This window comes from Etheostoma cragini, chromosome 15, assembly GCF_013103735.1.
Source record: "Etheostoma cragini isolate CJK2018 chromosome 15, CSU_Ecrag_1.0, whole genome shotgun sequence".
NCBI lineage: Eukaryota > Metazoa > Chordata > Actinopteri > Perciformes > Percidae > Etheostoma > Etheostoma cragini.
The window spans coordinates 15,624,918-15,651,425 of NC_048421.1; the positions used below are offsets into that span (position 1 = coordinate 15,624,918).

Here is a 26,508-nt window from a genome sequence, read left to right on the forward strand (position 1 = left end):
GTGCATGTCTGAGCTGGAGGAGAAAGCATTACACTAAATTAATGAAACAAATGGGAAGCCACAGAGAAAGGGCAGTTTATCACTTTCTGGTTTGCAAAGCTGAAAAAACCCGACCAGCCGGATGAATCGGGTTTCAGGCAGATTTTTCCGCTGCTGTAGCCTGACTCCTCCATTGTCAAAGCTGCTGACATAATTTGAGGCTGAATGGAGGGACACTTCAGCCAATATTAAGTGCATGTAGCATGGATGTCAGAGGGAAATTGCACCTTGCCAAGCTACTGTACGTGGCGTTTGGATGGCTTGTTATTCTACAGCTTTCTTACGCAGGGGTTGTGCTGACTCATTCTCTGTTCCAACTTTAACAGTTGAGAATGTCCCTGAGTCAGTGCATAGGTCACTGTCCAAACCTCCCGAGACATGACACGTGGTCTAAGGACGACTTCAGGGCTACAAACTAACACCAACTCTTGGTTAAAAAGTGAGGCTTAAAGGGACAGTGTGTTGGATTAAGTGGCATCCAGCGATGAGGTTGCCGATTGCAACCAAATGAATACCCCTCCGCTCACCTGTCCCTTTCCAAGCGTGTAGGATAACCCACGGCGCCTTTCAGGTGACATACTGGTAAGGCCCTCTCTAGAGCCAATGGTTTGTCCTTTCTGGGCTACTGTAGAAACATGGCAGGCCGTGGAAGAGGACCTACTCCCTATGTAGATACAGTATGAAGGGCTCGTTCTAACGGAAAACATGATACTTAGATTCAGGTGATTATACACTAATTTAAAGAGGAGGAGAGGGGGGGGAGATATAACAACCACAATACTGACAACTATAATAATACAAATAGAAATATGACTAATATTAATTATAGCAGCAGGTTTAATATAATTATATAAACTGTAGCACCAATTACAGCTATAATAGCAGTACTGATAATATAACTATGATTAATAATACTACTACTAATAATAATAATAATAACAGCAGTGGGCGTCAAGCAGAACCATGAATTTTGTATTCCACTTCTCACAATAGATCCCCCTAAATTCTACACACTGCTGCTTCAAAACTCTTGCTTATTTTTTTAGAATAAATGTAGGGATTTATGTTCATATCTCTTTTGCACTTTGTTTTGTTTATTCCCTTTCATTTAATATAAGTTTAATCATATCTTTCATCTTATTACATTTTCTTATTTATTTAGCCATGCTAGCGGCATGGCTCTAGGGAGGTAATGCTGCTCTGTCTGTCAGTCAAACGCTTTTGGTCCAGACTGAACTACATCTCAACTATTGGATGGATTGCCACTCAAATGTATGCCGACATTAACGGACCCCAAAGGATAAATCCTGCTGGCGATTCCCTGACTAATCCTATAGCATCACATAACATCCTTCTTGCTGAACTACAGTATAATCACTTTTTCAATCCCTTAACTTTGTCATTTTGAAGTGCTTCCTTGTTGAACACTGCAATACAAATAAACTTGCGTTGCCACAACAGAACGCCTTCATTGCAAAACAAGTTTTTAATTTAATTGTTTCACATTAAAAACACACACTGTATGCTGCATCACAAAATGAGATAACGCTGTCCTGCGATAACCATTGAAGCCAAAGTAGAGAGAAGAATCAGCCAGCGTCGTCATCACCAAGAGAAGCGAGACACGTTTGTCTCACACCCCTGCATGTCAGCTGAGGATTTTGTTCTGAAGCCACAACATGAGATAGTACACACAGCAGGTTGAGCCACAGATGGGAAATCATAATTCAAACAGTCTCACAAAGCACTTGAATTCATTCCTACCTGTAATGTACATTACCATGATGACAATGACCAAGCTAGGATGATCATGGATTCAGACACTAAATCCTCCACATGGTCTTACACAAACTTTTGGTGTAAAGCCGTTTACATGTAACTGTTGTTTCTGAGGACACTTAAGGCTCAGATACACCTGTAGTGGAAAGAGAGCCTTGTGTTTGTAGCAAAGTGTGTTTAGCATGACATTCAACTGCCCTCAAAATGCTACTGCCTGTTACGTAACATTCTCACCTACTGAAAGAGTAACATTATGATTGAATTTGACAAATATGAAGCCACTTCTGGACTTGAAGTTGATGTTCTTTTAAATTAGATCTATTTTGGGAACGTCCGCGTGGTACCCACTTTTATGAGAAAAAACACAAATATTTACACCATATCACAGCAGACCCTGTATCCAAAAAAAATCCTGGCAGAACCCCCTCATGGTGCTTGTGTAAAAATTCCTATGATCATGAAAATGTATTAAAATTGTCAAGCCTGGGGTTGTTTTGTCTTTGTTCAAAAGAAAGTCAAAATGATGCCACCCTTGATAAAGTGGTAAAAGCTGTCTGAAATATCATTTTGACATTCTCTTAATGAAATAATTGTTCAACAACGCTGGGTATTTCCATTTGTTGCAGCATTTGTACATGGCTAGCTGTCTGGCAGGAAAACAAATTGAGATTCAGAGGGGTGCTGTGGTGAGGTGCAGCAGCCAGAAGCCAGAAGTTAATCATATAAATTAACAGTAAGAGTATGACATCCCTTCAAATATATTTGTAAGGAACAGCGTTACACCCCAGGAGTCACATAGGAAACATGCCTTTGAGTAAACTGACTAAATTGAAACTGACAGGTGAAATAAATATGTAAAAATGCGGGCTGCCAAATGTTCAGATATCACGTTTTTTAGTGAACAAAAGTATTTTTTCCGACTCATCACCAACCACCTTTCCCTTCAAGATAATTAACTAAGAAATAATCGCTCATCAGAATCAAATGTTGAAGAATTGGTATCACCTGAATTATGACTTTAAGCAACCGTATGTTCAATCTGTACATTCAAAGTTTGACATCTCACCTGGGGCCTTGTTACAGGTCTGTCCTGCAGTGAAAGAGAGACAAATGGCACACATGTATAGTAAAGCAACACTGCAGTCCAGCATATGCATCAGCAGAAGAGAGCAAGATAGAGCGATGCATGCAGTTCAAAACCAATTGTGTACAGTTCATTTGGCAGTGAGCGACTTATGAATGTGTTTGTTACATAGATATGCTGCACAGGGGTAAGCCCCCTATATGGGTAGTTGTCCCACCCATTCTCAGATTTTCTGTGTGCGTGTATGTGGAGACACAGACCCCACTGCAGGTCCGGCACAGTGGAGGCCATCCTCCCACTACAGTACAGTGCAGGGTGACAGAGAGGGCCGATAAGTCCAGCCGACAGCTCCTTAATCCCCATCAGTGTTTCAGACAGGGCGGTGTGACAGAGCACAGCGCTGTCCTTAGGCCAATTTCTGTTCTTGTCCTCGTCTCCTCCCCTCCCCTGTTCAGGTCCTGCAGGATGCCCTAACAGAGGATGTAGCGCCACCCAGTGGAGGCAGCCGCTGGCTGTGCATGGCTCTGAGGGGCACAGGCAGGGGCGGGGGGGCCTCAGCAGGCAATCTCCTCCAGGGTGCCCAGGGTTGTCTGCAGGGGAACTGTCACAGTGTGGCTGATAGACTCTGAGTGGTTTGCCACTGGGTCACAGGAACTCTGGGAAAAAAGATTGAAACAGTTAGTGCCTAGAGCAAATTCCTGTAGGGACCCATGTGAAATATTCTTTTCTGGTGACGTGGTGACTGCTGGTGTAGACTGCCATGCTACTTTGGCTGGAAAGCTAGCCACTGATATACTAACCATCCAGTAACATAGCAGCGCTATCCAGTCACATAATCAAGAATTTCTAACAGGAAAATAAGATAACATGTTTTAGTCAAGAGATATTTTTTACCATTGACTTCTGGATAAAAAATAACTGTAATGGAGCAGGATACTCTAATTGTAATATGCATTTTAGACTTTCTGCCCCTCTGCTACCTCAAAGTGCTAAGTGGTGCTGAGATTTGCAGATAGTCAACATGTCAAATCTGTGTCAAACTTCACACAAGTTGAGTTTAATGTGAATCATAGTCCACTATAGCTGGGCTCAATGTGAAACCTTTCCGCAAACAGCACTCTTATTACTAACTACCCTGCATATACCGACATGCAAACGCCACCCTGACCTTCTCCTCATACAGCAGCTTTTATATTGTTGATTTAACTATGATGTGATGTTGCTGTCTGCATGCATGTTTGCTAAGGGGGGTTGCTTAGCAAACAAGCATGCATGCAAGCAGAGTCCTTGTTGCTATTCTGATTCTTTTAAAGCTCCTTCAAAGAGCAGAGCATTTTTCTGTCAAAGTGGCAAGCCTCTTTCAGTCTGTACCCAGTCTTAGATTTTGTTTAAGGTTTTTTTAAGGTTTTCTTTCTACATGTTTGTGTGGAGGGGGGAATGATAGGGCAAGGTTTAGTATGCATGGTCGGTGTGAGTATAATTACACTCAATTTACACACTCTACTTACACAGCACTCTGCCACGAAGAATGACAAGTGAGAGGTTAAAGGTTGCTCTTACCACATCCTCTCCATGACTCTCCTCCTCCTCCTCTCTGCTCAGTAAATCCAGCAGTCTGTCTTTCACCACCTGCAGATTGGTAAACAAAATTCAGAGAGGCATCAATTACTCTGGTGTAGAAGATCTCCATGAGCTCTTCTTGTAAATAATGATTTACAGGAACACTTGACTTCAGAATAAACAAGACAAGGTAAAACCTAGTACACGGCTGGCCAATGTGTGGTCAATGTGCTAATTGTGGCCAAATTGTTACAAGTGTTGTAAGTGATAATGTCTATAGTGTAAATATAGATATTAAATGTGTATCTGTGGTGGTGCCAGTCATATGTTTTTGTTGTGTACTGAAGTAGCACATCATATGACATTGTTAAAATGTGTTTATGACAAATAATTTAGGACTGCTTTTCAATGTATTATGTTGTTTTCCACAAGTAGTTACTAGAGTTACTGTGATTCATGTTCCTTTGTTAAACAGAGCTGTAGCACAGCCTCAAATGTTGGTCTTGAGGAGTTGCAGCATTTTTTCATGGATGAACATAAATCCATACTGTACTTATACTATATTTACTTAATATCACCTGGAAATGTTACTGTTGATATCTTCTGTGCTCTTTTTGGTGCACCAACGTTATCCATCTCCGCTGGAAACTAAAACTTAAGTTCCACTGGCATTGTTTTCTTGTGCTATCGGGTGGTATTATTTCAAAGAAGATTTTTCCTTTCTGTATAATGTGTCGGCCAACTCCTCTTTGTAATTTAAGTAATTTATCCTTGACCAAATTTACACCAGCCACTGATTATTTCAGGATTATTTCAAGTTGCAAGCTATTAAAAGTTGCTTTCAGCCATCATGTTAAGCAATTGTGTTGTGCTATTAAAAACAATATAAAGGTATACGTGCTAAAAATGATCTGATTCTGATAAATGATCAAATATTCATCACCTGCTTGTAAACCCTTTGGGTTTTCCTTCCTCTCTCCCCGCTGTTCTGCTGAAGTTTTTAACTCCCCTGATATATACATTATGAAATATCGAAACTTGCCCATTTACAATATTTATTTAGAAACAACCTTGTGTCAGCAACAACATATTAAGGGAGTCCATCAGCTGATTGATGGGGGATAGTGTAGTTAAAAGCCTGTGCTGTTTCAATATGTTTTAAAAGGGCAATGGCCAATGGGGAAACACAAACATTCACATCATCACAATTATTCTGACCAATAGTGTAACTTCATCCCTCAGTGACACAGCGACAGAGTTTCTCATTCATAACGCAGGGTGTCGCCATGCTGGTTGGTCTAGCAAAAAACTAATTACATGGAAAATATGGCAACCAAATATGCAATCACAATTATTTCAGGATGCAAACTATTAAAAGTTGTTTGAGAGCTGCTTTATGTCAGTGACATGAGGGTTTCTGATCCCAATTACTCAATTATGGCAATTATAGATAAAAAAGAAATCTCTTGAAAATTACTTTTCCTGTGGATTTACACAACCCTAGGGGATGTGAAGATCAGTGCGTGCTTCATGGAACCCTGTGCAGCTGGAAGCAGCATAAGGAGCCAGGAAGAGGGCCACACATGAAAGCGGAGGTAATGGAAAAGCAACAGCACACGTTTCTTCATCTCAGCCAGCTTTGAAGTAAATCTGGCTCTTATGTGCTTTTTTTACCAGTGAGATTGTTTCTTTTGTCAACTTTAAGGGTCAATGCTCTAGCTCTTAATAGAAAAACTAAACAAACATCTCTAAACTATCAAAGTTTATTGCACTGGCAAACGCTGTGAGAGCCTGTAAAGGAGTGTCATGCGTGCATCATTTTGATGTGTCCACGGTTATACAGAATAAAAGTGTGCAAAAGCAAATTGAGACTGACCTCATAAGCATAGTCAAACAGCTCAAGGATGGTGAGGATGCTGGCTCCAATGAACAGACCCATCTGGCCTCCAATATCCCCTGTAGAAGGCCACAGTCACACAAAAAGAAGAGAAAAGAAAGAGAAATAGAGGACAGTACAGATACTAATTAGAAACGGTTAATATTTGATTCTAACTGGCTGGCTGGAGTCCGTTAAAGTTGTGTGACAACACATCTCAAACATAATTGTGGTGCAAGTTAGACTGAACTGCAGGTACGTGTCTCAATGTCATCCATTACTTTAACATATCACAACAGCTCTTTTGACAAATCATAACCACATTCTTTGCTCTATTCTATAGTTAAGACTATTGTATATAGTCTATACTATACTGACCATTAGTCTGCGAGACTAATGCTACACTATGGCATTAAGAAAGAGATTTCTTAATGAAAATAGATAGCAACACAACCTCGATCTGTCCCAATGAAACAGACCCTAAAGTAGATCATTTGATTGCACCTGTCAAGTTTGAATAGTTAGTAATATTAGTATCTTTAGCATTTTTTACTTTTAGTGTCTCAAGTAAACTGAAATGAATCTCATTTGGCTGTTTTTATTTGGCAATTTATTGGGTCTATGTTTGTTTTCAAAAGATCCATGCTTGTGTCAATTAATTGGTCAATATTAAAACACACTCAAACATTAAAAGAAGTGCAATGACCTTTTTATGTTCAGTTAAAACTTGTGGACAGGGTTATAGTTGCTCATTTCATTTATAGATGCTATAAAGCCCTGACAAAATTGTCAAATTTAGCTGGCTCACAGTACTTCACAGGGCCAACATTTTGGTAATGATTTTCCAAATGAGTCAGGATGGGCCATGTCCCATTAATCAACACATCATTTTCAAAAGTAGCATGGTTGTGACTAAAGTAGACGTAGTAACGTGATATTTTTGGAAAATAAAGGTAGCATTGAGTTAAACTTACCCAGCAAGCCTGCCACTTCGTAAGCTTTCTTTTGATCAATGGTCTCGTAGTTCAAAGCCTCAAAGAACACGTCCAGCACCAAGATGTTGTCTCTGCAACAGGCAAAATAAGGCATTAGTCCTGATGAATCCCATACCAGACGATCACTTGGCACCAAGACAATCTGCATCATTCTATTCATTATCTACTGAACTATTAAACTAGGGAAACACACTGTGTGGGAGAACATGAGCATTGCAGTAGCTCAGCTTTTTCTGGAGATTCCAGTTCTTTAAATCCTTCCTTAAAGGCCTATAGGACCACTGTGGGCAGCAAAAAGGCTCAGATCTTCTCTGTGGTGAGTTTGCATTTTTTCTTTTCCTTTTAATGAGCGTTTCCTCCTTCACAAATATTTCTTATTTTTTCTCTCTTTTATATTTCTTTGTAAAACATAATCAGAAAAATAAAACTACATAGAACTACATCAATTTGTTTTTTTATTGTATTTGCTTTGCGAATTAGGACTACTCTTAAATTAGATGACCATTCTGAGAAACCATATTAAGAATTGGTGTGATTCCATTCACAAGTGTTCTCAACTGCTTGCTGCTAATAATTTAGGAAAAGTGAAAGCATTGATTACTTTCCAAAAGGTATTCATGAATTTCAAATCTTTGCATGAAAGTTTAATTGATTGGTTCAATGGGTAGGTTTAAAGTAATTCAAAAAGAAAAAGTTATTTTCCGATTAACTGTGTGCTATTAGAATTGAGGGAATTATACTTAATATACATAACATTATGAGCAGTACCAGAGTATCATTAAGAACTTTGTTACTTGTTACTTACGTGATGTACTTCTCAGACTTGTTGAACTTCTTCTGCAGGTAGCGGGCCGAGGTCTTGCTTGGGATTTTGACCATGGACAGCTCTTTGTTGTAGCGGGTCATGTTGCACGGCGTCCTGCACATGCAGTTACTGCTCTCCAGCACCGACAGTTTGGCTTCACGCAGGAGGAGCAATAGAGAGGCGTGAGGTGAGATGGGGGAAGATGATAAACCAGGGGAAAATGCTCTTTTAGAAACAAAGTCAAATTTTTATGAGATTTACTGTATATGTTACATAGTCCCAGATATAATGAGAAAGCCACTGTAAAGGCAGCAAATATCCAGTAAGTGTTGTGAATCCCAAAGATTTTCGACCAAGGCATTGTGCTGTTGTGAGTTAGGTAAAATAACTTACAATACAATGTCACTGTGAAGTCACTATGAACTTCTAAAAACATATTAGTCTCCACAAAAAAATATTTTTCCAGGCAAAAATGTAAAATGTTCTCTGGTTCCAGGTTTTCAAACGAGAGCATTTGTTAGTTTTCTTTAATTAGAAATTTAATATATCTGGTTATTTAGACACAGAAATTAATTCAAGAAATTTCAAGGCATTTTTGACTATTTTCTGACATTTTGTAGGCTAACTGATCATGTAAAGTTTTTTTTTTTTAATTAAAGATGTAAATATGTCTAAAAATATGTACTAATATGAATCCACCGTATTATTAGCAAAGATAAAGCAGCCTACCGTATTCCTAAAAAAAACTAAAACATTTAATTGACAAAGCATTGATGGGTAGATTTAAAGTCATTAAAAAAAAAGTTATTTTCAGACTAACTGCATGCTATTAGACCTCCACATGTAATGTAGCCACTTTGTAAGCCATCCATGGATACAGTTAAGCCTAAAGATTTAATGTGCCTTCCACATGAATCTACCTGATTTATAAATAATATAGGATCCATCCGGCCTAGTTTCAAATGCAACTTAATTTAAAAAGAAAGTAGCAGGGGCCCCCTCTCCATCTCTTTTTTTAGCTATGGGGTCCTTGTCCTTAAAAAAGATTTAAAGAGTTCTTTGAACTACAAGCCAACTAATCGGAAACAATATTATGGTACATCGTGATAATGTTTCCTTTACGCACCACAGCCAATTACTTTTAATTAGCCACATATTTGTGGCATGTTATTGCCAAATCTACGTCTATGCTTTCTCACAGCTGATTAACATAAGGTTCAGGCTGAGGGCATTTGGGGGAAATAGCACCTCTTTTCTGAAACCTGACTCCTGTTATAGGCTTTCAAAAAAAAAGGGTTACACACACGATTGCACACAAGGCCCCATTCACACTGCGCCTTGAGTTGTGTGGATGTTTACTCCATAAAAGCCCAAACGACAGTATAAGTCAGTGTCAGAGTTAAAGTCACAGAATGTAAAGCGCCAAACACAAACATGCCCTCAAGTAGCATCCGTGAAAACAGCCTTCACTCTGACAGAGACAAAAGTCCTGATCCAGAAATGCCAGGCTCTATTCACGGCTCTGCTGAGGCAGTTTGACTCAGAAAGAAAAGAAGAAAAAAAGTAAAATGCACTGGGTGATTTCGTGTTAGGCCCGCAGCTCCTACATAACACCAACTCTCTCACAGTGACGGTAATGTTATGCGACACAGGCTTTTCAAAGATAGCTCCATCAAAAGCTTCTCCAGCACTGAGGCTGCTCACACTTTACACTGAATTTATTTATGAATTTTATGAACTAAAGTATCAAAGATTGCACACTACCAAAACTTCTCTCTACTTTATTTAAAATTTTAAGTTATGCTATATCATACCTACTATTTAATGTCTTAGATTCTCATTTTGTTTTTTACTTGTGGGATTTACATAATTAATAAGCACTGTTGGAGGGAGCCTAATTGTTGAGCATTTGACAATAAATAACTTGAATGGAAAGGAGAAGGTAATGTTGTCAGGTTTATTTCTCACTGAGACCGCTATGTGGCAGACCCGCAGATCATAGAGCATTAAGGCATCTATCCCCCACGGCGCACTAATAGCCACTGGGACCACGCAGTCACGGAATTGCAAGAGAAAATTCAATATGGCTTCTCAGTGGCCTCTTATTTTTATTTAAATGAGACCTTATTGGATACACGGGAGCAAGGCCTTGCACATTAAGATGACTGATTTCTTTCATTAATCCCCCCACCTTTGTCCACCGTCCTCTCTCATTTCCTCGAACGCACATTTAAATCGAAAAGATCAAATTACCATAACACATGTTCCTCGTACACTTGTTTTTTCCAAGTGTAACTAACTAGCTGTGAATACTAGTATAAATACATATCTGTCTGAGAGAAAGACATCTTACTTAAGACAGCTTTGGCAGGTTGAATTTTATTTTTAGACGTCATAACAAAAATTGGAAATGATTGAGTTTTCTGCCTGGGTGTGTGATTATAAGCCATCTCGTTTCCTCAAAAGAAAACAACTAGACAAGCAACTTGTTCACAGATGACAGATGCAGTTGTCTCCTATCAAAAATTACTTTCAGTGCAGCCTGCAAAACTTGAGTCACATAGTTATAAAGAAAGAAAAACCCAATCTCTGGTGGGTACAGCAAATTGGCACCGAGTTTAGAAAACAAGAAAGAATTTGCATTGAAAATTGTGTGTGTGTCTGTGTGTTATTTTTATTTAAGCAGTTTTGTTTAAATACATATTCACAAATTTAATTCCATATGGGAGCCTGCAGTCTTGCTGACTGCCTATATAGTTTTGTTGCTTGTTGTCTTGGTTATATATTTTTCTCACATTTCTAGTTTTCTAGAAATAATTTCCCTCAGGTTGGGAGAGAGCAGAGAGACTGGCGTGGGAAGTGAGAAAGTTTTTGTGATGTTGCTGTAAATCCTGCTTGCCAACAGTTCATAAGGTCATACATAACTATGCTTTTGAATACATTTTTTAGGTATTATTTATGTTTTCACCGACTTTCATCAATCAAAAATGTAGATTATATTAGAGCTTACATGACTAACAGTGGTTTTACTTAAACAACTATGTGACCGCTGAAAAGAGGATCTTAAAACTGGGCTTTCTATGCAGTGCAGAATGACTTCTTTTTTTTAAATTAGTGCTATATGACCAGAGAAAACAGAAAAAGAAGCTATGATATTCACCTTCGCTCTAATCGTAAAAAACGTACAACTACCAGAATGCACTGAGTCGCACCAGACCAATAAACGCTCCTGCTGGCGGGTGACGTAGCGCAATCTTGTCGAGCATGTCGGTATTGAAACACAATGGTGGCCATCCGGTAACAAACAATCTCGTATAACAGTTAAACTGTAAGGTAGGCATTACAGTAACTGCTTGTTTTCTGAGCAACACGTCTAGTTTTACCATTTCATCTTCATCTCAGCCTGAGTTTGAGAAAAAGAGAGAGAGGGGCAGCTCTCTCTTGTCTTTCTGACGTTTTTTGTGAGTAGTTCACTTACTTTTCTTTGAAATGGATGTGACAAAACCTACATTCATTAATATAAAACACGTGTGTTAAAGTGTGCACTATAAATGTAATTATTTTCCTCCACAGCCTTTATTTTATTTCCTGATTCAGAATAACGGTGGGCTGCACACTTACTTACAGATCTGGAGTCTCATACTGAATTGGAGACCACTGCTGTGCAATCGTTGTGCTTACTAAAGTGCAATGAGTCACGCAGAGCAGGGACTGGGGTAAAAAGAAGGTCCGCATGTAAAGGCTGAAAGGTACAGCTGTACTGGGTGTCATTTTTCCCATTCTTCTTTTAAGGTTTAACAATGAAGCTTTGAATACCTGTTATCACAATCCTGAAGGTTATATATGGTAATTGTAATTTATGGTGCTATTAGATTGCCGCTAAATTGCCCTGTTAACACAAGTGCGTGCATCACTTTGTGTGGGTAGAACGGGGGGGGGGGGGGGGGGGGGGGGGGGGGTAAAATGCTTTTTGAACGCAGTGAAAAAAATGTTTTTTCTGCCTAATTCCAACAACAAATGCATGCAGCAGAAATGCCTCATCTCAGAATTAAATTTAAAGTAATGGAATTATACGCTCCAAAATGGAATGGGTTCTTCTTTGGCCCGTGCTACACCCTTCCACCAAGTAATATGAAACTCAAGTCAGTTTTTCTGTAATCCTTCTGACAGACAAGCAAACAAACCAACAAACAAACTAAGGTGAAAACATGGTTTACTGCATGGCCTCTGCAACTGTGCAGAAATATTAGCTTTAAACTAAATAAGTAGACATGTTGATTTAACATTTGAATTTGGGTAAGCCCTCCTAAAAGGCATCATGGAACTTAATGAGGAAAAAAATTGACCAATCAACGTTCTCACAGAAGAGCACATCAGCTATGGCGGTTCCTTAAATGCCAAAGTAAAAATACATGTAAGCTTCATCCAAAATGTTTAGACTTTCTGCCTCATCAAACCAAATGATTTGGCATACTACATGACCAGAGTTGATGGTGGGTCAACATGACACATTGACATACAGACCCTTTCTCAGGATATTTCACAGAGCACACTCTAATCCATTTTCCTGGGGACTAATTACAAAGTACTAAAGTATTTGGTGTTTTGATGGAAAGATTGTTGAAATTCCCTTTATGTGTGACTGTAGAGTGTGTATGTGTTTTTATGTCTGTGTGTTAGCAATATGCTCAGCGTGTGCCCCACCCCTCGCCCAATGTCTGCTTTAAAGCTTCCCTTGTGACTGTAATCAAATACAGGAAACAGATAAGAAAGCATATCTTTATGATCTGCTTTGGAAGGCTAAACCCTTGACTTTTAAACACTTTCCAAGGAATAGAATTTAGATCAAATCCCAAATATACCATTTCATCTGATTTTCATGAGTCTCTCTTTCTCCCACTCAGCCCCTTTAAGGTAAAATATTACACTGCAACATTTGGGCATTTTCAAAAAAAGTTGAAACAAAGACAATCAGCTCAATATCTGTAAAAAGGTTTATATAAAACCAGCAAAGGCTGCCAGAAAACTTTTATATGGCCATTTAATTTACCTCAGTGCAGGAAATATGATGTATTATATATCCGACCATCCATCCATTAAATTGAACTCTTACACTGCAGTCCCTGTCTGCTCGGATGTTGGTTACAGACTTGATGAGCTGGTTGATAAGGTGAATCCTGTTCTCTTGATAAATAAAAAAGTTAAAGCTTTAGTGCGTAACTTTTTTAAATTAATGGATGTCCGTTACCTTCAAGTCATTGCCAAATGAGTTGATGCAAAGCTAATTAAGACGGCTCATTAATCGGCTAATTAATCGGCACCACAAAACTCTCTCTGTATTTCATAGTATGGCTATGTTCAGAAAATTGTTTTGTCCGGCGCTTTGCAAGCAGAAGCTCGAGTGACAATAATAACTCTTCTGAAGAGTCAATCATGTGTTTTTTTAATCCTCCGTGTCCTCCTTGGCTACTAGCAACTGCGTGGACGAGGGGTGAACGTAGTGCGTGATCACGGAAGGCTTGTATCAGGTGGATGCGCCAACAGAATTTTTGTTGTTGCTTAGAATTCCTCATGTGGGGGGGGGACAGAAACTACGCACTATAGCTAAAGTAGTGGCAGACACTTTTTACCATTTATGCGATAGTGCTATAGCCTATAATTAGTAGTCCAGTTGTGTGCCTAAAGTTATTCCTTGACTGTGCAATTTCCTTTTAAAATGACAGACATTATCACCTGTTCCCAAAAGCAACTTGTTTTCTACTGCAGTGGTTTGGCATTCGTGATGATATACTCTGGCAGCTCTTAAGTCGTGCCGTCTCAAGCTTAAACTTCCCTGCCGTGTTGCTCATCTTTAAAGCGGGTTTAGCATTAAAGCTCTGTATCAACAGGGTAAAAAAAAAGATAATCCTAATCCTTTCTCGGGGGAAATAATGATATGTAAACCAAAAAATACAGCGTATGTGTGTGTGTGTTTTGTCTTAAACAATGTTCACGAGGTTGTGTGTCTATGCAGACTTACCGAGGGCAGGCTCAGCGCAGTCTTTGTACTGCTCAGGGGTGCAGTAAGAAGCATCACCTAGGAACAGTTTGAATGAGTAGGTATTTAGTCAATGTTATGTTTAAATATGAAAGGGGATGTACTTGACATTTAGAACATTAATATAGCAGCAAACTGATTCATGCTATGTAAAGATATAATGGAGCATTGGCGTCCTGAGCAGAGGATGAAGTCACACTCCCTCTGTATGTGTGTTGCAATCCAAGCTTCTTTGTTCTTTGTTTTGCTAGCCGGTCTGGCCTGAGGCCCTGAAAAAACGTAGGTTTTTCACATATTGGGAATGGTCTGTGAGAGCCGCGTGAAGGCAATCCCAGCCCTATGTTTTTTTGTTTCAGTATTTCAACTCCACTCTCTTTAAGTTTTTGAAAAACAGTTGGATGAATCTAGGAACAATATGTGTGACACAGCACCTTTTCCTGCCAGACACGTAATACCAAGAAGTTTTTAAATTCTAACACTTAATCCAGTATTGACCTGTCATATCCATATAAAGCATCTCAATACATTTTAATCTCACATAAAATACAGCAACCTTGCTAAAAACTCTTGTTGATGAATGCATGCTCAATACACTCCCAGACCAGCCGTAGTGCTTACCAGGCATGTGCACCATCCTGCAGTTACAGTTTTCTACGATATAGCGTGTTTCACAGTCAATCCTGCAGGCAGTTATGCTGTAGACCTGGAAAAAGCCAGACTCCAGAGCCCTCCACTCACACTCTCCCCAGGGGGGAGGCAGGTAGGTCAGCTACAGGGGAGAAAGGTTGTGTGGGGGGTTAATCAGGAGATGGTTTTTCTCAAACATGTACACCAGAGTGTTTTTAAGACCTTTTTAATACCACATATAATGCAATTTAACACAATTTCATGGTCATACCAGTCAAAGAATGTCGGAAAACCAATAGAGACAACAAGGCTTTTAACCAATTATTTATTTAGTGCATTCATATAACATTTTTGTCAGTGCATCCAAGCTGCACAGTCTATTACAATGATGATGATAGTGCAGATAGACGGAAAAGACAGGGGGGGGGGGGAGATGACATGCAGCAAAGGGGCCACAGGTCGGATTCGAACCAGTGATGCAGCCAAGGACTTAGCCTACATTGGGAGCACACTCTACTATGTGAGCTAAAGGTCAACCCAGTACTGATAATTAACAGGATCTGGACCCAGATATGTATCAGAAAAAATATGGTTACATGTATCAATTAAGAAATCATGCATTTAAATTAATCCAAGGTTTTGCTCAAATTGACATTAGTCCATTATGGATAAAAGATCTTTCTATCTACTGTGGCTAGCAGTAGCAACAGTGCTTGCTATAGGTCTGGTGGTAAAGACTGAAAAATGATTAAACAGCCTGCTGAATGTACAAGATCATGGCAGCCTGCAACCATAAACAAACTAAAGTTACCGTAGAAGTAATGTGACTGCAAGGCAAGCAAGACAATTCTTTTTTTAAATAAGACTTTTTTTCACAAGGGAAGATAATTCAATACCTACACTTTTCAATACTTGCGGATATCCCACCCACACACAGATACAGAGAAAATCAATGTATACTGTGGACAGATCCCGACAACAGCTCTCCAAAACCTCCTTGAAACCCAGCCATTACAGAGAAGCAGAAGAGCCGAACAACAAACCAGGCGGCGCGGAAAACAATTCAACAGATAGCCAGACTCTGTCGGAAAAATGTTCTCCTCCTGCTCCTGTGGCTCTGAGGACTGGGACAGCAGATGAAGGATGAGGGACACGGGGCGAGCAGTGTGGAGGCCCATCTGCTCCGAAACCCAGGCAGCAGTACACTAGCCGTGCACTTGGTATCCATCACCCACCACCCTCTGTTGCCCGGTTCCCTTCATTGTCATCACAATGCATCCCAGCTGGGACCTCTTCCTCTGCCAGAGGAGCAATTTTTTTTGGATGATGGAAAACACAACACCCTGCCAGGTGAAATTTGGCCACAGTTTGCTTGTTCATACTCACAGAATTTGAAACCTGTGCTTCAAGGGAGTTTGATGCTTTACGTCTTCAAATCACTTCACTTGGGACATTACATTCAAACACGATCCAAACAGAAATCTAACACGCTGAATATTTCAGCATTCAAAAGCCACAACTACATTGTCACCTGTGATAATTAAACATGTACTGCCTGAAGCCAGCAGCAAGTGAAAGCACTGAATACTGACATGCAGGTACTATGAATTTTATTAGGGATTTAAAAAGGTGCTTCTCAGCAATCCTTAACCTTTAAAGTCCCCTTCACACCTCAGCTAATCTTCACTTCTGGCCTAATTAGAGACAGCTTTGGCTGATGGAGATCTGATTATTTCTCAGAAATCAGATAATCCAAGGTGTTCAATATCACTTTACACAGAGTTGGGACCTGTTGACCTGATTATGGTCTATCTAATAAGAGACACGACCTGTGCCCCACTCAGGTTGTTATTAATCAATGTTCCATTCCCCTGATGTGCTGGAGCAATGCATTAATTAGGCTTTACAAGACAGTCCGCAGGGGACATTGTTAAAAAAGTTGGATTTGAGAACAGGGTGGGTTTAATAAGGTCATTGTGTTAGCACTTGTTGAGTGAAATGAAATGGAAACTGTAGAGCACTGGTTTGAGCTGGATCTCAACATAAAATATAAAAAAGCAAGACAGACATTTCAAAAAAGGGCCCTCTGCAGAGCTGAAATACAAAGACTCTGCGCTTGAATCAAGAGGCAGCAAAAGAATAATGGTATAATGGAGACTTTTTTTGTATCCATTGGGAAAAATTTATTTCTCAACCAAGAGAACACTGTGCCCTTTAGGCTTCAGTCAAAAGTGAATCAGTGAATGGCAATTTCTATGTCTGGAGAGCTCGAAATCAAAATTGCCTGTCTGCCTGTGAAGACTCATTCAAACCCTTACTATAGGCTGTGTACTTTGTGCCTCCCGCTCTCTAGATTGAGCTGCTTTGGTCTAGGCCCAAAATTATTAGCCAAAATGAGCTTATTAAACTCTTTGTCAAAGTCATTTTCACAGGCAGACTGATTGGTATCCATTACAAAGATCCACTAATTACAAGTTGTTTTTTTTTAAACACATTCCACAAAGCCCCATCCCAAATCTCTGACCCAGATTCTCTAACCAATCATCATTATCAGCATTGCATTTGAACATATTTGAAAGTGCCCTACGGGTTTGCACAGAATAAGAAGCTAGGTGGGAACATCTCGCAGCAGGAGGGATTTTCCCAGACTTCTGATACAAGTAAAGCTCTGCATTAATTAGCTGGAGCTAAATTTGCTATGTTCCCCACTGTGAGGGCTTGTGCAGTGTTTCCACAGCAGTCAGGAAGCGGAAGGACGGCCTTCACCACTGCTAGTCACATAACTGGACTGACAGATGAACATAGACAGAAACCCTGGAGGCTCATTACCCAGGAGGCCTAAGCATCGCTTTTTTTATACTCCTTTCTGTCTATGCTGAGGTGACTCTCTATGCCGCAGCACCCCACTGAGCCGGGATGTAGTGAAGCGAGGCTTCGACTGAGTTTTGCTAAAGCAAAGTTCTTGAAATTTCCACTAAACTTATCAAATTGAATTGCAATTTTAGTTACTCACAATCAGTACACGTGTGTTAGAAACTAGGTTAACTAGAGCTAAAATTGAGAAAATATATACAGAACATGCATGATAAAGCTAGTTACTGTAAATCCCTCATCTGTAGTTCCGTAGAGAGACAAACACAAACTATGACTGAATTGTAAGAATAGTCAAATGTTTAGTGTTATTTAGACTTTTGGATGCTGCTTTGTGATCATTTTAGTTGAACTCTGAATGGAATTATGTGAAATATGAGGATGCACCACTGCGAGTGAGAATCTGTTCTTTCATTGTTCCACTCGGCTGTCACAGCTAAAATGTCCCTTTCTGCAACACAGTCTGAGGTCTTTGTCATGCACATGTCCTATAATTTTAGATACATGGTTTTGTGGACAAGAAATCAGTGTTGTCCAGGAGAACTCTAGCCCTACGCAGGTTTCTCCTTCTTTAGACGTTTAGAAATCAGCTTGCTGGAGAAAGCTGACTATAACACAATGACTTTAAATGGCTTTAATCAACACTTTAATATTACAGATCACTTGATGTCACTCGATTTTACTTGAAAGGGGTCACTTAAAGTTATAACTATTACCCAACTCTGCAGATCCTCTCCTCTATAGGTAGCTGTATAGAAACTTTCAGCTCATTGTTTTTTTTTTCAAGTTGCTTGACTTTCTGTTGAGTAGTCGATAAATTACCATACAGTACAAGAGAAGCTGACAGACAATTTTAACCTGCATTAGCTGTTTAGGTTTAATTACTAATGTTAACTAGCATTTTAGTTAGCAATAATTAGCCTGTGCCTATGTTATTAACTAACTTCTACCTAGGCTCTCCGTTTCTGCAAGATTGGGAAGGATTGAGATTTCTCTTGGCACAGCTAGAAGAAGACTAACAACTTTCAGAAATTTAATACGGCCCAGTCTACTCGCACCGCTTTCATAGTTTTGTTTTTGGCTGCAGTATAGACAGCTGTTTTCTGTGAAATGTCTGTGTACACGAACTGCTTAGCACCGAACATCAACAACAACAACAAAGTAAAAAAACTAGTTGGTAAACACAGCAGAGCATTTGCTTTTGTATGTGGTACACACATTTGCCAGGTAGCCAGAAACATGACTCCAAATTAATGCATATGTTGCTTTGTTTCTGCTGGATAGGTAAATAGACAACTCTTTGTTCCCCATATCAAATTAAAATGTGTTCATATGTTAGTGTTGTGTTCACAACTTGCTTTTGCTTCACCCAAGTGGCTAAAGAAACAGCTGTTGCAGGTGTACGCGCATGTAAACACTCACTGACAGCTGGTCGTTGCCAAAGGAACAGAAAATGCATCGATATACTGGAAAGGGAGGTCATTTTAAGAATGTCAATATAATTAATGTATCTTGACAGCGATCTGTCTGCTAAGAGAAGGTCAGTCTAGTCAGCACCCACTGTTGAGCCGGACAATACATTTCCAAAAGCTGAACTTGAAAGCAGAAAAAGAGAAAAAAACTGGAGATGAAAACAAGAGACAGAAAAAATAACCGAGACAGAAATGATGATAACTGGTCATGACTGAGAGCACTCATGATACAGCGACATTCAGCTTGGCAGTGTAGAAACACTCCTTCACTGAAACCTGTTCATCTCAGGCCAATAGGATGGAAAAGAGAAAACAGGGTAAACAACCTTGTGAAGTAGGCTACTGGTGTCAGAGAAAAAAGGCTATTTGCATTAAACACCTTCGGCTGTGTATATCTGTGAGACCTGCAGCTTTTAATATCGGCCTTGTGTGATGGGAGAAAGTTTCAGAATGATTGAGTGGATCTCAGGCCGAGTGAAGCGCCTCTCCACCAACAAGGTCATGGACACTGACAGTGAGGGAAGTTATCATTTGTCAGTCAAAAATCCCCAAGAGACCACAGAGTCCAATTCACGGTGAAGAGGGTATTGAGACACACTTGTAGCCACTCACACACATGCATTCACACAATCCAATCAAACCTGTTATGGCAATTCATTTATCAAAGTTTAATTTGTTTTATTTTGTTATTTTATCTCTGAGCGATACGCTGAACATGCGGCTTTGAAGTGAAAAACAGCACAAGGATGAGAAATGATAAAAAAGCTGTTAACTGTGTAGAAGTGGAAGTCAGAGACACCTACCCTCTGCTCCTGTGTGGCTACAAAAGTCTGAAAGCCGGGAGCCACGCCGAAGCCCAGCTCGTGAACAAATGGGGGCTCCGCCTGGCTGTGGATCTGCACACGCACCCCCGCCTCAAAGGCTGTATCCTCTGGAAAAAACAACAGATGAAAAGACTCAGATGATTTATTCAGTCAATAAACAGAAATGTGTAGAAAAAGACAATTTACATGTCTTTGGCTTTTTGACTGGGTCAGGTAAACTGCTCAGGGAACAGAGTAACTAGAAAAAAAGCTGTTTACACTCAACAGATGTTTCTTAAGAGAGTCAAAAAACAATCTTTTTGTTTAAAAAAAATCAAGCAAAATTGGCTCTTTAGTCTTAAAGCCATGAGGTTTTAGGATTCTTTATTACCACACAAACTCTCAAAGACGTACCGTCCCGTTTGTCTTCACATCAAACACAGGTAAGAGCAGAAAGCTCGGTGCTGACTCAATAGATGAAAGGACCTTTATCCTGCTATTCAAAGCACTCATATGCACTGACTACGCAACACACACACACACACACACCTTCATGGGCAAAGATGAAGAGAGCCATAATATTTATGGGAAAAGAGAGAGCGGCCTTTGCAGAAATCGATAATGTTCTCTCTCTATGTCCTCACTTTCTCCTGGACATCAATCAAGGCTTTCTCCTGCCAGACGATCAGCCAGACACCTCGAGGTGCTCTGCAACCATCAGACATCTGAGCCTTTCAGCACGACCAGCCTCACAAATCCACATAGCTGCATCACCCTACTCTACTAAACCCATCAATCAAACATCTGCAGTGACTAATATGGTGACAGCTTGGATGCATTCACATTAAAGAACAGATGAAGGGATCAAACGTGCCTTCTTCTGAAATACTGCAGTGTGTATGTGTGTGTGTGTGTGTGTGTGTGCGCGCGTAAGTGTGGGTGTGTAAAAGAGCATGGAAGAAACATTGAGTGTTTAAGAGCGATCATCAATATGTTTTTGTTTGTGTGGGTGTGTGGGTGTGTGTGTGTATCAGAATAGAGAAGCAAGGGCATGAAATGTGCATGCTGATGACAGACTGCTGACTGTGTTCATGTGTGAGTGGGTCCTTAAATTAGAGTGTGTTATTAGAGTGTAGTCTAGAGATTACTCTTGTTATGATCTAGGACTTTTAATAAAATTGAATTGAATTTAATCACTTGTGTGTGGCTGAAAAGGGTTATGTCTTTTATGTCTCATCCTATTTTGTCCAGCTCTGAGACTGGTCCTTTATATTGTGTTTGCTACACCTTTAAGAAGCCATTAGATCCCTGTGTATTTAGGACACAGTTTAAATGAATTGGCACCATTTAATGTGCACAAAGGAAAAGGCAAATGCAGCACAACACTTTTCCAAGGCTGTACTGTAAATGGGCAAAAGGATGTGGAGCCCTGAACAATTGGCCCATATGCGGGTGATAAACATATAACCAACATATGCAGGAAGCATACGCTGTTACAGAAACTCCTGGTTCAAAATGACATTTTTTTTGTTTTTTTCACATGCCCTGCATTTTCTTTAGCACCTCCCTGAGGTCCCCACCGCCACAGCCTAAACCCACTACCACATTCAAATGAATGGGAGGACTGGTGTTTTGGCCACACCACCTGATCTGAATATAGCTTAGACGTAACAATTTGGTCCTGCTTTAGCAACGCAGACTAAGCCCGTCGTGTAGTTCAATCAAACATAAACCTGACAAATTTGGTTTTAATCAGATTAATGACATCCATTTATTTATGGTATTTATGGAATTAAACGTAAATAGCTGAGCAGAGTGCATAACAAATGCCATCAAAATAGAACTTGTTTATCAAGTCTGTGTTTATCATTGCCATGGGAGGATCCCACAGACCCCCTGACAGAGCTCCGGGCTTAGCCACAAATGTCCTTAAATCCTAGAAACGCCCCTCTGTACACCTGACCTGAAAATAAAGAAAGATGAGTTGTGGGTCTTTCAATGTTTATCCATTTTATCTGACACATGTTTTTGTTTATTCACTGGCCTCCTGTTATTTTGCACAAGTGGCACCCAGGCAAAGCAAGTTGAGTATTTGTATGAAAACATCATTAAATCCTTTCTTAATTACAACCAAGTGTCGGGCCAGAACTGCCTCATTTGTCATTGTGTGACTTCATCCGATCATTGAGAAGAGTTTGTCACAGTTATTGTTAATGTGACATTTAAAAGGAAAACACTTGTCAGACATGTCTTTATGATAGTTGTTGGACTAATGCTCCATTAGCAGCAATAGCATTTCACATAATTAGCAACTATTGTCCAAAAAACAATCAGAAACACATAAAAGAGTCATACTTTGCACTGGGTGACAAAATGCCTTCATTACAACGGACAGTAAACAGAGTAAACAATTGCATCCCTGAGCGGCCTGCACAGTGACGTCTGCACCACATGAAAATATAGGCACTAACTACACTGGCTGTTCATTGTGATAAAGGAATATGTCACCCAGTGTGGCTCTTTAGTGTATTTTTAATGGTATTTTTATCGAGTTCTACAGCAAAGTGGAATAAGCTATCAGACTGTGACTGCATATGCAATAACTTAGGTGCATATGCTCATTGTAGGTCTAATTATCATTTCAAGTTATGTGTTGATAATAATAATAAAAAAATAACAACTTTGTTATTTAACTAAACATGTTTGTGTTTAGGCAGACATTTAATAAGATGCCATTTTCTGTAGTTATATTGTTGCTAAACATGGCTGTGTTGCTCTTAGTGTACTATTAGTAGCACTAATATGGGGACTGTAATACAAAAATGTATTCTAAGAAACTATTAATTCAGCTTGTGTGTTGAACATTTGTCAAACTAAATGCCTGCTGTAACACAAACATCAATGATAATATAGTGAATGGATTTAGTATATATATTGGACTTAATCAGGAAACACTGAAAAAAAGACTTAACAGGAGTGTTTTCTCAGTGTCAATATTTGATGAATTTAAAAAGCCCTTTTACTTCCATCAATTCAGATGACATTCAAAATGAGACATCAACAACGATAATGTGAAAATCAACGTTTAAATCATTTTTTGAAAATGCCATTGACATGTTATATATTATACAACATGACAAAACACAGGAATACGATTAGGCATAATAAGACCAAACAACTGAGGAACAACATAGGAGATTCCATGGTGATTTTTAATGAGGGGGTATTTCTGCAAACAAACTAGTTTGTACAATTTCTCTTCCGCCCACGTTAGAAGGCAAAAATGTTATTAGCTGGCTGTTATCGAGAGGGGCGAGAGACACGATAATGATTTACATATAGGGATATTATAGAAAGCTTGAGAGAGAAGTTCAAATGTTTTTGGATTGTCCGTTACCGAAAAAGTGGGACACATCACCCACATTTCTGACATCAGGAAGGTGTCAGTGTTCGTTAGAAGGTTTCACACACTGTTCTACAATCCAACAAACACATCATATGGCGCACACCGGCCCTTCCAGGCATGCACTGCTACTAGTGTCCACCGTGGCTGCTCATCATTTCATGTCATATTATGGTGGTGCTTCCAGTGTTGGGTCAACCGCATTTCAGATTTGGTCTAATAATCCTTGAGTCCATTTTTGACTGTTCTCAGATCTATTATGGATAGGGCTTTGAAAATTAATTTATGCATGTCAGTAGTTTTTTTTAGGTGGGGCTGTATTGGTCAGGACACATGAGTCACTGTATATTTTAAAGAAATAAAGCCACACTAGGACTAGACGCTTCAAATGTCTTTTCTTGTCTGACAATAAGTAAAACGAGCGTGTAGAACAATGGCCAAAAAAACACGGAATCACCATGAAAAGAAGCCTACTGTATGATTGTTTGAAATTCAAAAAATGCATAATACTGACAGATCATTGTATCAAAAGTTCCAAAAAAACTCTCTCTCTGATGTAATATTGTATCTTGTCTTTGATTGGTTTATGTTTTTGATGTTTTTGATCAAAGACAACTTACTATCATTCTGTAATGTAATTACAGAGTGATAATGATTATTGAGTTTGTAATGATTTTTGAATTTTGATTTACAGGTAATAACCTGCTCCGAATTTATCCAAATCACTTATTTCATAAAAAAAGTCCTGCAATTTGTTTGAGTTAGTTGTACAGTCAATTGTTATCCATTGACTATAATATCAAATATCCATAAAATACGTTACTAAATCAAGTTTTCAGTGTGCAGAAGATACACTGATCATATCATGTAGATACATACTGTCTTGTAGACAATCTTTTCCTCAAAGTAAAAAATAGATTTATATTTTCAAACTGTATCTGTCTATTAAAAAATCTAAAAAAAAAAAAGCGTCTGATGGAAACAGAAGAATGTTTGTACATCAGGTCAAATCAAGTGCAGAGTTGAAGTGGAAACTTCCCTTTGAGGTCTTTGGTCAGTGTGTGTGTGTGTGTGTGTGTGTGTGTGTGTGTGTGTGTGTGTGTGTGTGTGTGTGTGTGTGTGTGTCTGTGTGTGCGTGTGTGTGTGTGAGTGTGTGTGTGTGTGTTAGAGATCAGAGCAAACCGTATCAAAAGATGACCAAGATGGTTTGTTATTTCTGAGCACTAGTAGTTGAAGCATCTGCTTCTCACCAATTAAAGTTTATCCTTTGGCCTGCTTTAAAGTAGTTTATATGAATGACAAAATATAAGCTAACCTCAGTTTAATTCACAAACTAAGTGCTGCAACAGAGAAAATGTCACATCATGCCAAGCTAAGATATTGTATATGTGCTCTGCACAAAATGTTATCACAACTTTGCTGTTGGGTGCACATTTACTTAGTGAAGCCTCAGAGACCAAACACGACTTAAAACAAGACTGGAACTGAGATTGCTTGTGTCACGCGTGAAACTGCAGTTGTACCAACAATCAACAATAGCATTAATTAAAGATTTCATGATAAGGCTAAAAATTAAACACTTTCCTCTTTCTGCCATTTGTTCACACCAATGTAAGCTATGTTTCCATCAACTTGTCAATCCAATTATTTGAAATTCGCTAAAAACATTCATGTGAATAAAGCCAGTGAAAGTGTGTTCAACGGCTTTAAAGCAAATAAAAACATATGCGTAAGAGTTCACATGCTCTCAAATGGTATGTATCGGATAGATTTGAGACATTTTAAGGTGTTTTTTGTCATTTTTGCACTTAATGCGAACAATGTTTTGCTAGATGCTTAATATTGCACAATATTGCAAGTTGTAATAATGCTTGTGTGCCAGCTGATAGCGACATATTAAGCTATAATAAGACAGAAACAACGCTATTAAAACATTGCTAAGATACTGCAGACACAGATGTACGCTATGGCCTTTTTCTATCTGAAATTAAATTGAACAAGTATCTCGTCTCCTCGTTCTTCCACTTATGGCTGTCTTTCTTGACACCCGTAATGTTGGCAATTATAGCAAAAATACGTGGATGAAAGGACTAAAACTTCTTCGATATATGGCAGGTAGCAACCATACAATTACCTAAAATGTAATTGCAATTCATTATTTATTCAGCAAATAATGTTTCCATAAGCGTTTATCGCATACGCCGTTTACCCATTAAGAGAAAATCCAGTGAGTTTTAATTTGATCAAATTTGACTGTTTCCATAAGTCATTTTTCATTCAATATTACTTAATTTGCATTAAAATGTGTGGGTGGCTAATTTCTGGAGCACTAAAAGAAGGACAGCTTGAAGTTTCAAGAAGCAAAAGCAACAGTTTTTTACACACACACACACATACACACACACACACACACACACGCACACACACGCTTTGACCAAAGACCTCAAAGGGAAGTGACACAAGCAGAAATATAGGATCAAGAATTTTCCGCTTCAACTCTGCACTTGTTTTGACCTGATGAACAAACATTCTTCTTCTTCCATCAGACGCTTCTCAGAGTGCTTTTCCCCAATGCTTAGATTTAATAACTGCAGACACAAAAAGTGCAGAGGCACTGCAAGATTTTAGCACTGCACTCAAATGCTTGTCGGGCCTTACTTGCCTGTTTGCCATACAAAATGGCAGCCAAGATCTAAGATTATGGATGGCACTTTGACAGAAAACAGGAAACAGAGAGGGACTGACAGACTGGTTATGAAATACAAAGCAAACTAAGCAAAAGGGAGACATTATAGAACTTGATGTAGAATGCTTCTTTCTATGTTCTCATCTAAGACGAAGATTAAATAGAATTCTATAAATCAACACTTCTTTGCATACCTCTCAGATTCTCCATCAGTGCAATAAAAATAGACATAGTGGGGACATAGTGGCTTGAAAACTCTGAAATGTCAGATTTTCTGTACATGAGCAACAATTTGATCTAAAAAAAACTGTGATGTTTATAATTTAAAAAAAAAGATGTTAGTCTCTGATACAAGAAGAAATGGAAGTTGAATGTCATCACAGTTTCACAGGCTGTGATGTGTTCAAGGACTCTGAAGTGGAAACATTTAGTAATTTTGCTGCATGTGGTGGGTGCTGAGTGTGTAAACAG

The 26,508-nt window shown here is 39.1% G+C and overlaps 1 protein-coding gene across 3 annotated transcripts in view; it reads right to left on the reverse strand.

Moving 5' to 3' along the window:
* Positions 1–2,328: 2,328 nt before the first annotated feature.
* The window catches only part of asic2 (acid-sensing (proton-gated) ion channel 2), a 357,541-nt gene continuing 333,361 nt past the window's right edge, over positions 2,329–26,508 (reverse strand). For 2 of the 3 annotated variants that reach the window (XM_034894034.1, XM_034894033.1), the window contains exons 4-11: positions 19,949–20,076; positions 14,794–14,944; positions 14,158–14,214; positions 8,139–8,292; positions 7,313–7,404; positions 6,339–6,418; positions 4,463–4,531; positions 3,457–3,558 (exon numbers count right to left, since the gene is read on the reverse strand). In XM_034894034.1, the coding sequence (XP_034749925.1) occupies positions 3,457–3,558; positions 4,463–4,531; positions 6,339–6,418; positions 7,313–7,404; positions 8,139–8,292; positions 14,158–14,214; positions 14,794–14,944; positions 19,949–20,076 (833 nt within the window). Of the gene's footprint in view, positions 3,559–4,462; positions 4,532–6,338; positions 6,419–7,312; positions 7,405–8,138; positions 8,293–14,157; positions 14,215–14,793; positions 14,945–19,948; positions 20,077–26,508 lie in introns of all 3 variants that reach the window. The other variant, XM_034894032.1, reaches the window with a different exon arrangement.